Source organism: Lepisma saccharinum, chromosome 25 (genome assembly GCF_977018435.1).
Source record: "Lepisma saccharinum chromosome 25, izLepSacc3.1, whole genome shotgun sequence".
Classification (NCBI taxonomy): Eukaryota; Metazoa; Arthropoda; class Insecta; order Zygentoma; family Lepismatidae; genus Lepisma; species Lepisma saccharinum.
In genome coordinates this window covers 5,911,543-5,921,636 of record NC_139253.1, presented here as the reverse complement: position 1 = coordinate 5,921,636, position 10,094 = coordinate 5,911,543, and the positions used below count along the sequence as shown (strand labels likewise).

The following is a 10,094-nucleotide window of genomic DNA, read 5'->3' as shown; positions in this document are numbered from 1 at the left end:
CATATTTTATTTTCATGTTAGGGGCCTTCAATTTTATTTTAAATCAGGGATGAATATTCGCATTATTTTAGATTATTTTAACTACCGTAACATGTAACTATTAATAGTTAAATTATGAATAGAACACAATAGAATAAGTGACAAACAGAATGTTTTATGAATTACAGGGCGCTTTGATTGGTCCAATCGCAGGAATGGCGTTTGTGTTGTGGGTTGAAGTCGGTGCTCAGCTAGGAAGAGCCAATGGGTTGATCGTCTACCCCACGAAGCCTGTGTCAGTTGAAGGCTGTGCCTGCAATGTCTCGTCTGTCCTTCCCACTAGGCTACCTGTCAAAGGGTACGTAAACACAAACATATTATTAATATTTCTACACAAATCACCAATCATAAACATGGTACTTATGTTGTGGACTGAAATTTACTTTCAGTCAGGAACAGATAATTGACTCGTCGTTTACCACAAGAAGCATATGCCACTTGAATGGTGTAAAATGCTTGATATACGAATGCAAGCCTCATGTCTTTCAATAACTATTATTATTGTTGTTATTAACAAATGATAATAATAACAATAATAATAACACCTTTATTAAAACAAGCGTATTTTGGCGTCTTGGTCCGCTCTTACAACCAACTCTTGTCCATAAGAAACTGACAGGGAGAAGAGCAAAGAAAACATGGCAATACACAAAAAAATTACAAGATGAATAAAAAGTGTCGATAATGCAAATATAGGTAAGGTTGCATACAGGGTGAGTAAAGTAAGTAGGCATTAAAATATGGTTATAGGTTTTGTAATTTTAATGCAATCATAATATTTTTTGCATACATATACATCAATATGTAGGGTTTGGTAATTACTTAAGAATTTCAAAACACGTCCAAGTGTGACCATGTGGTGTAGAATGAGTGTCACTAGAGTCATCGGCCCATATTTTCTCCATGACACCATCCATGCCATGTGTGGCCCATGTTATCTGGCTGGAAAAACATGTGAACTTGTGCTTACCGCATAGTTCTATCTGGATTGTAAGTTAAATAAATGTATGTATGTATATGATAAGTGTTTGTTGTAAATAAGTGTTTATATACATCTTTAGGGAAGTATTTCCTCTGTACGAAGTGTCCTATCTCTGGTATTCGTCACTGTGTCTGATGGTTAGCATTGTCACCGGCCTTCTTGTGAGCTTCTTGACAACTCCACAAGACCCAAGGAAACTGAATCCAGATTTGCTGTCTCCTTTTGCACTCTGGCTGTTTGAAAAATGTCCTCAACATCTCAAGACGAAATTACGACTGGATTTCAAAAAATGCAGGAAGGTAAATAGTGAAAAGTAAAAATAATAGTTTTTGACATTGTTCCTATTAGAAGATCTGTTTAATGACGGTTTGTAATCAAGAGGGTCTGTGTTCGATTCCTTGTAGAGTATACTTCTGTGGTTCTTACCTCAGTTCAAAACTATAGCTTCAGATCTGATTATTATCCTATCTGTGTAAAGGGTCTTTCATTAAGAGTGATACTTTTTAAAAATTTTAAAAATAATAAACCACTCAACGTATCAAAGTAAATTGTGCTTTATTTTGAAGCTTAGACATTGCAGTTATGTTCTGAACAAAATACCGTTCAAATGTCCACCACGGCTTTGAACACACTGACGCACACGAAGTTCCAATTGTTAATCACTCTGGCCAACATTAGTGGCGTTATGTCTGCGATAGCCTGACGAATGTTCGCCTCCAATGTTCCAAAGTTCATGGCTTGTCAGCATAGACCTGGGCTTTGATGTAGCCCCAAAGAAAAAAATCCATGGGTGTTAAATCACACGACCGTGGCGACAAATTCACACATCCACGTCTTGAGATGATCCGGTCGCCAAACTTCTCCCTCAGCAAATCGAGCGTAGCATTAGCTGTGTGGCACGTAGCGCCATCCTGCTGGAACCACATGTTTTCAATATCTATGGTCTCAACTTCTGGCCACAGAAATTCGCGTAACATGGATCTGTAGCGGTTGCCATTGACGGTAACGGTTCTCTCATCATCTCGAGAGAAATAAGGTCCAATGACGCCGCCACGCCATAAACCACACCACACAGTGAGATTTTCTAAATGCAATGGCACCTCATGGACCACTTGTGGGTTCTTCTCGATCCAATAACAACAATTTTGTGTATTGACGAATCCACTAAGACAACAATGCGGCTCGTCTGAGAAGATGATTTTTCCACTGAAATCAGGATCAGTGGAGCCATGGTGTGCGTCGGTGTGTTCAAAGCCGTGGTGGACATTCGAACGGTATTTTGTTCAGAACATAACTGCAATGTCTAAGCTTCAAAATAAAGCACAATTTACTTTGATACGTTGAGTGGTTTATTTTTTAAAAAAAAATTCAAAAGTATAACTCTTAATGAAAGACCCTTTATATAGCAAACGACATAGAAAATTTTAAACAAAACTTTATCCTCATATTTCAAGTAATACAACATCTCAGTTATTGACTCTTACAAACAGAAGAACTGGCAAATTTCTCACTGAATAAGATAGTAGCTACTCGTAAAACGTGTTGCTGGTGTTTATCAAACTTTTGTCTTGTTTACTTGGTAATTTCTAAATTGTCGATACGTTACAATGACTGTTATTTCGCAATGGACAGGGGAAACAGATATGCAGCATACCTACACTACATTTATCTCTCTAATGACTAATGATACTTTCAGGGGTGACCAAAGTTGCTTAATAGAATATACGAACATGATAAACTCTCAGAGTAGCAACACGCGAACAAATATAACATACACGTTTTTACTGTTACGCGATTGTTAAAAATTTGTATAAATATTAAGAAATATTTATATTTTAAAAGTATTTGGTGAAGTTTCTAAACCGTTATTATGTATTAGCTTGTAGAATCACAAATAACAATATATATTAAGTGTTTCAAATATCCTAACTTATTATCATTCGTAACCGATACATTTATACATTATGACAACTTGTACAGTGGAGGTCAAAAGTCAGACTACGATTTCACATGTAAATAGTAGATACGTTGTAAAATAGTAAATAATAGTCTCTACGCTGTAGAGAAAGTCATGAAATATATCCGCATTGTAGCTACAGTTAATTATACACAAAAATCATTAATTAAAGGAAAAATAATTTTGGTAGTTAATGGCTAATGATTTCAAATAAAATTCCTTGTAAACGTTTGGATTGAAAAATTAAGAAGCAACGCTAATAATGAATAATGATTTTATATTCCAGAATAGAGACAACACGTCTGAATCGAAAACTAGGAGTGCCCTAAGCGTGTCGGTAATTGAGGAAAACTGTGCAGAGCTACAAAGACTTCAGAGTTGATGGAAATACTAGAACAATACAAACTTTAACAAATGATGGTTTTTTAATAAAAGTTTATGAAAATTTGAACTTCTGAGAATTGTTTCTGCTCCTTGCAATGTGTGAATAATAGTAAAAATTGGTTAAATTATTTTCTTGATGTAACAAGAAATGGTTGTTTTAATTTAACGCGAGTACCGTCTATTTGCAAGAATACAAGTATAATGTATACATCACACTTGTATACCTGTTTGTATACGTGTAATGCGTGAAGTATTTATTTTTTGTTATAAAGTATTGCTAGAAAGTAAATAAATAACCTTTACGCTGCAAACTTTACAATTTGAGAAAACGTGCAAAATAATACGGACATACCAACCACAATCAACATTTTATCTAGGATCAATACACGGTTTCTTCATGTTGCAAGACAATGCCCGTCCACATGACGCATAAGAGATTCTCATATGAAACCCTTCCTCACCCACCATATTAACCCGACTTATCTCCCCTGATTATCACCTCTTTTGCCATCTTGATCACTTCTTTTTTCATGTTAAATTAATTAATTATTATTTCGACTAGTTACAAATTGGGCATCCATGTAATCAACACTACCAATCAGCTAGTTCACAATTTTTTAAATGTCATACTTCGCCCTGGCTGAGCAAAAATACTTATTGCACTTACTAGTGTTGCTCACGGGACGGGACATGTCCCGTCCCGTCTCGTGTCTCGTCTCGAAAACGAGACGAGACACGAGACGGGACAAGCCTTTTGAAATTCGAGACGGGACGAGACGGAATGCTTTTCTCGTCTCGTTTTCGAGACGGGACACGAGACGGGACGGGACGGCTTTTGAAAAGTCTCGTCTCGTCTCGAATGTCTCGAAAAAAATAAAAGCAAAATTTTTAATCAGTTGCAAATACTTGTTTGCTTGGAATAAAGTATTTGAATTAGAAACGTTGATAAGCGTGTATTAAGTCAAAATAAGAAGACTATTCTAGAGAGAGGCATGAATGAATACCTAAACTTATTTCCTATACTCTTTCGAAACACAGCGTTACTCCCCATTTTTTTTAAAAAAAATATTCCAGGTTAATAACTTTATGTTACGATACTACTCCAGATACTAATACAATTCTGAATAACATCAAGTAAAAGGGCAGGTAGAGAAGGTGGAAGGAGGGGCCAAAAGATCGTGGAATGTCTGCGTCCGAGGTTTATCTTGTAAAAATAGTCTCAGCTCTATAGGTTGGAAAGATAAACGGACCGACGGATATGGATTATTTTTAGTATTTAATTTTTACATCAAAGGGTGTACAGAAGTGATTGTTATTAGGAAGTAGGAAAAGCATTGTAGCAAACATGGCAGTACAAATTGATAAGGAGTTGTTGGGAAAGTTATTAAGGAGTCCAAGATATAAGCAAAACTAAGAGAAGGAGATAATTAGGGACAAATAATCTTGGATTATCCCACTCCGAGCAGCCGAGAGCTAAAGAGGAGAAAATACGGGAAATATGGAAAGAAGTAATTTGGTGATTTTAGTGTTTACAGGGAACCACGACAAGATTTTACCACATGATTATTTGCACGGGTTGCGAAATTATTAGAATGTTATGGAAATTTCGGATATGTTTTTGTTGAGAAAATTCTTGTTGTTTCCCTCAGGCATTCTGCAGGTGTTGGATTCGATTTTTTTACGTCCGTTTGAAGATTATTTCCAATGTTTTTTTTTTAATTTCTTTATTTCTTATTTAAGGAGAATACTATTCCTTGGATTGTAATAACGAAATACTGAGGCTGATATAGAATAGATTTCAAATGAAGGAAGTGCACTAAGTTCTGTATAATCGCCGTAGAAGGAAACTTTGTTCTATGAGGGGATTCCCCGATGGTACAGTGGTAGCATCGCCGCCTTGTAATCAAGGGGTCCCGGGTTCGATACTCGGTGAAGGCACATTGTGATTTGAACCCCACTTTAAACTGTGGGTCCAGTCCCGATTAGCCTTTCTGTAAATCAGATGAAGGAATGTTGTAGCTGTTATTTTTATTCCGTAAATTTAGCCTTCAAGTTTATGAGCAAAATACATGTAGTATCTACTGTCTACATTTTCACTCGTTATTAAACACATTTCACAAAGTAGTTTTATCGAACTTCAGAGGGAAGCTGACAGCAATGTCAGGGTGGCGGGAGCTTGTTTACGACCAGGGTGTATTCCGAGACTATTTTTCGCCGTTCCCCACTGACAAAGGTTTCGCTTTGAACAATGGACACCGTTGCTTCAGGGGGCAAACACCAAACATAGGGCGAGGTTGACCTGCAGTAGCGGGTACGTGCCATAAATCCAGGCCTAAAGTAGGAATGAAAGTTGATGCAAGGGAGGGGAAATAAAAATTCTGTAATTTGGTTTGCTTGCTGACAGGAAGTTTTGCAGGAAAAGCTGAAAAGGAAAACGGCAGACTTTGAATGAAAGAGGGACAGTGAACACAAGTTCTTTGTATGTATTATTCGCTGACACTTAAGCTTCCATTTCGAAGGTGAGGCTATCAGCAGTGAAGTTATTAGAGGGTTGGAAGCAGTGACGACGCCAGAGGGGACAGGGGGACGTCCCATGTCAGACACTTCGCCCCCCACCCGGGTCCCCCAACTGAAGTAAATTAAATATAGAATAATAAGAGAGTTCATTTATAAGAGTATGACGATTTTCACCTTTTCAAAGTGGTGTATTCTGCATGATATCACTTTCCTGCTTATAATACCAACTTGATTAACAAATATTAATTTGCTTCGTCCGAGATTCGAGATCCTGGGCATAGGTGATTTCTCATTCATTTATGTCCTGTAATAGCCGAGATCAACCTAAGTTTTAACCAGTCTTAAGGACTGGGTAAAAGTGTTGAATGTGGATGGTTCTAAAACATCACGAATATTTTCAGGACCACAAGACATCATCTGTAGTACGGGCAAATTATTCTAATCGTGGTCGTTAGTAACAACGCTAATTATTAAAAGACATTCAAAGTTGATTCAAGATTTGGTTGTTTGGTTGATTTGGCATTTGAAGTCCACTTTATGCACAGTAAGGCTAATCGGGACTGGACGTACAGTTTAAAGTGCATCCACTGGGTATCGAACCCAGGACCAAAGGTGATCGGAGAAAACCCGTCACTACATGTCAGTTGTATTGGATTCATCGCGGTTTCTTACTATTCAGGGACTTGAATTTCGAGATGATGAGTCTGAGGAAACCTTAACAAATGAGATTTTTTCGATACTCTTGAAGCTAATGAGGGGATATTATTTGGAAATGTATTGAACGTGAACCTTAAAATGCAAATGCAAATTACACTTAAAGTTCGATTCAAAACATATCGCGGGCAGGTAAAAGAACGCTTATAATCATTTGCCACTCTTCAATCATTAGATGCAGGTTCGCTCTTTCTCGTACATATCAAAATCGAAGAACTTCTTCCCACGAACTCCATAGGTGCCTGTAATTGGGTAGCACAGACATACGTTGGAGTGGTAGAGTAAGAGTATGTATTGCCAGGGTCAGAATATTTCTTGAATTATGAGATAACTGTAACCTTTGTCTGATTTTTTATCCTGTGATAACATTTCCCTGAAAGGTGAAACACAAATTTTGCCCAAAACTCTTCTGCGTTACGAAGATGATTGTCCTTAAAATCTTTGAAAAGGCTTGCTCGAAACAGGATGCTGGATGCAAACTGCCTCATTTGGCTGTTCTTGCCATTGAGAAGAAATGTCAAGTCCTGGACGTACCAAAGGTGCGCTATGTGTTCTCCAAAGCACATAGAGCAGAATTATCCTACAGGAGAATTGCACTTCACTAAGCGCCTCACATTGTTTCTAATACTTAAGAAGATTCATTTCTTCCAACGTCACGTTTATTTTGCAAGAAAATTAAACTCTTAGAAGGATTAATTTTCATCATTTATATTATTATCTTATAACTTAAATATTTATATCAGTAGTTTCATCTCAAGAAAGACGATGAATTATAAAATTATGAATGTCTTTCAATACTGAAATAGGTCACTAAAGACAACGCAACTTACCAATAAAAAAGAATTAATGTTTTTATTAAAACGAATCATGTGGAGATAAACTCGTAATCAAGAAGTAAATTTAGGCAGTAAACGTCCACTCTAAATAAAAGACACACACAAAACACCATACATGAATATAATAATAATTATAATAATAATAATAATTATTATTATTATAATTATTATTATATAAGTATATATATGTGTAGTGTTTCCGGGCGTTTTAATGTGACTGCCCCTTACAATATTTTGTTGCCAGCCTTCCCCCCCAGTCAAATTTCCCTGGCGCCGTCACTGGTTGGAAGTAAATTTATTAGGACGAGGAAAGTAACATTAGCTGTTGAGAGTGTTGCACCAAAGGACGTGATATGTGCTACTGTTTGTATAAATGATAGGAAATGTAAGCAAAAATTTATAATTGTTGAGACTTGAGAGTTGTTTCCCTCATTTGATCTTAGGAAGAGGTTTTCTGAGACAGAGTGGGATTATTTTACACATACATGGGAAAGGGTGGTTGTTTAAAGATAGAGACGTATTTTGCACATTTTTTAAAAGTTCAGATAAAACGAGAATTTAGCCTTACTGTTATGAAAAGAAATAACGCAGTACGGGGAAATAATAACTTCACATTTTTCGCACCTGGTGGGATGCAACACAAGAGTATTGCAGGAAGTCTATGAACGAAGATGGGGAAGGATATGTGAAATTTGACTTACCTGCGGGTGAATTAGTTTATTCTAATATTCTTAAGGTTGATATTGTTTTTTGTTTTTTTTTAAGTCCACTTGATTCGCAAATAGGCTAAATCGCGAACCGACCTACAGTTTAAAGTGCGATCCGATCCACTTTGTGCCTCCATTGAGTATCGACGCGAGGACCCTTCATTAGAAGACCTCGACGTTATTACTACACCATCGGGGAGGCACCCAATTTACACAAATATGTTCATTCCAATAACACGTTATATGCATAATCTGATAATGATGCACTTTGGGTGTATCTAAACATATTTTTTTCAACTATAGCATGTCTAAAAGAATCATTGAAGTTGGGATTTTTATAACTTCAGGAGGCACGGCTCTGTAAACGTGCGATATAAAATTAATGCAGGTTTGCCTTCCATACGTGGTGATTTTGTCACGTTTCTTCGTTTCGTGAAACATACACTTTTGCAGGAAAGGCTTCTTGCATCCTCCTGGGGCCTTGCTCTAGCTAAACAAAAAATATATTTGTTTAGCATAATCGAGGGTTACATATTCCTGCCGAACTTACTAGAAAACAAGGATTCTATTGGGATCATACTGCTTTGAATAACAGTATCAATGAAGTTTTATGTACGCTACTACTTATAATAATGAGCATAAAATATTAATCAGAAACTTTATTTTTCGTCAACTGGATGTAACATCTTTTTTTGTTATTCAGCAAATATTCAATTCATCATATATTTGACATTAATTTTCTTGCCAGGACAGCTGTTTTTATGCAGATTTTGACGATCTTAACTACACGTAAACTAGATATTAGCTAATATTTGTGCTGTTATATTACTATTCTTCTACAATCTTTGTAACATGTCATGCAATAACAATAATAGAATTGATTAATTTACATATTCAAGTGAATAGACCTATGAATTATATTAATGCATTAATTTAAACATTTGCTTAATTGTTGTCGTTAATGTTATAATTATCATTTTTTCTGAAACACTTGGCTCAGACACCCTCCCCCGACATATATTTCTAGATGCGTGCCTGCCGAAGGATAAATTAGATCAAGCGGTGGTGGTACCGGACTTAGAGGCTAAAGGGAAAACAAAGAAGTATGTGCGTCATAAGCTGAGCATAAGAAACAGCACAATATCACAAAGAAACACTTGTTGAAACTTATGTCATAGAAGATGTTTAACAATATTAAGAACAATAAATGCTTTCTATTTGTAATATACTAAATATTGAAATTTTAAATAGTCTATTGTGTTCGTACTACACATTTAAAAACCTTTTTGTTGCTCCCCAGCGCCAAGCTTAGAATTTAAACAAAAAATGTACATTTTCATAGTGCACGGAAGTTCGACATTCAGAAAGAAAGAAGGTCTATTGGAAAACATTTCAAGACTTCCAAAAGGTTTAGCAGTAATGAAAAAGAGCACTCACTAATACCGTGTTTGTTAAAACCTGTCCGGCTTCCCGCGGTAGCTGATCGCTGGCTTTTCTAGCATAAACCAAGCGGTGTTGCTGCTGAAGACCGCCTGAACTCCGTGCTGGGGAAAGCCAAAGCCAGGCAGCAAATTAAAATACGCAAAGTGGCAACAACGTCTACGTAAACTACTCTCTTCTGGCTTCCATTCGCTCCTCGCTGCCCAACAGACGACTTTTTTCTCGTTTCTCATTGGCACCAAAACTGTCGAGCGATCGCTAGCGCGAGAAACGGGACAAGTTCTAACAAACTTGGTATAAATGTACGATGGATAGACAGTTGTATGAAGCGAGAAAAACCACAAGGTAGAGTTCATAAGATACCTAGCAATCAGTAACCAACAAACTGCATTTTTAATATTAATGTCCTCATGATTAACGAACCTTATTTATTCTCACCACGCAATGGGTACAATATTTGGAGCTTTATTCCACTTTCCGGAAAAATATTTCGTGTTTCTGCTACTTTTGACTTTTGT

At 36.6% G+C, this 10,094-nt stretch overlaps 1 protein-coding gene across 1 annotated transcript; it reads left to right on the top strand.

Moving 5' to 3' along the window:
• The first annotated feature begins 185 nt into the window (after nt 1–185).
• Nucleotides 186–3,366, top strand: LOC145979024 (sodium-dependent multivitamin transporter-like). The gene is made up of 3 exons (XM_083112094.1): nt 186–337; nt 1,101–1,320; nt 3,265–3,366. The coding sequence occupies exons 1-3, from the start codon at nt 195–197 to the stop codon at nt 3,358–3,360; spliced, it is 459 nt and encodes a 152-aa protein (XP_082968220.1). The 5' UTR covers nt 186–194; the 3' UTR covers nt 3,361–3,366.
• The last annotated feature ends 6,728 nt before the right edge of the window (nt 3,367–10,094 follow it).

Bases quoted from the DNA above. Each gene is read 5' to 3' on its own strand.
- LOC145979024 (XM_083112094.1), top strand. From the start codon at position 195: ATGGCGTTTGTGTTGTGGGTTGAAGTCGGTGCTCAGCTAGGAAGAGCC. The intron at 338-1,100 runs GTACGTAAACAC...ATACATCTTTAG, and splicing joins ACTAGGCTACCTGTCAAAGG to GGAAGTATTTCCTCTGTACG. The intron at 1,321-3,264 runs GTAAATAGTGAA...TTTATATTCCAG, and splicing joins ATTTCAAAAAATGCAGGAAG to AATAGAGACAACACGTCTGA.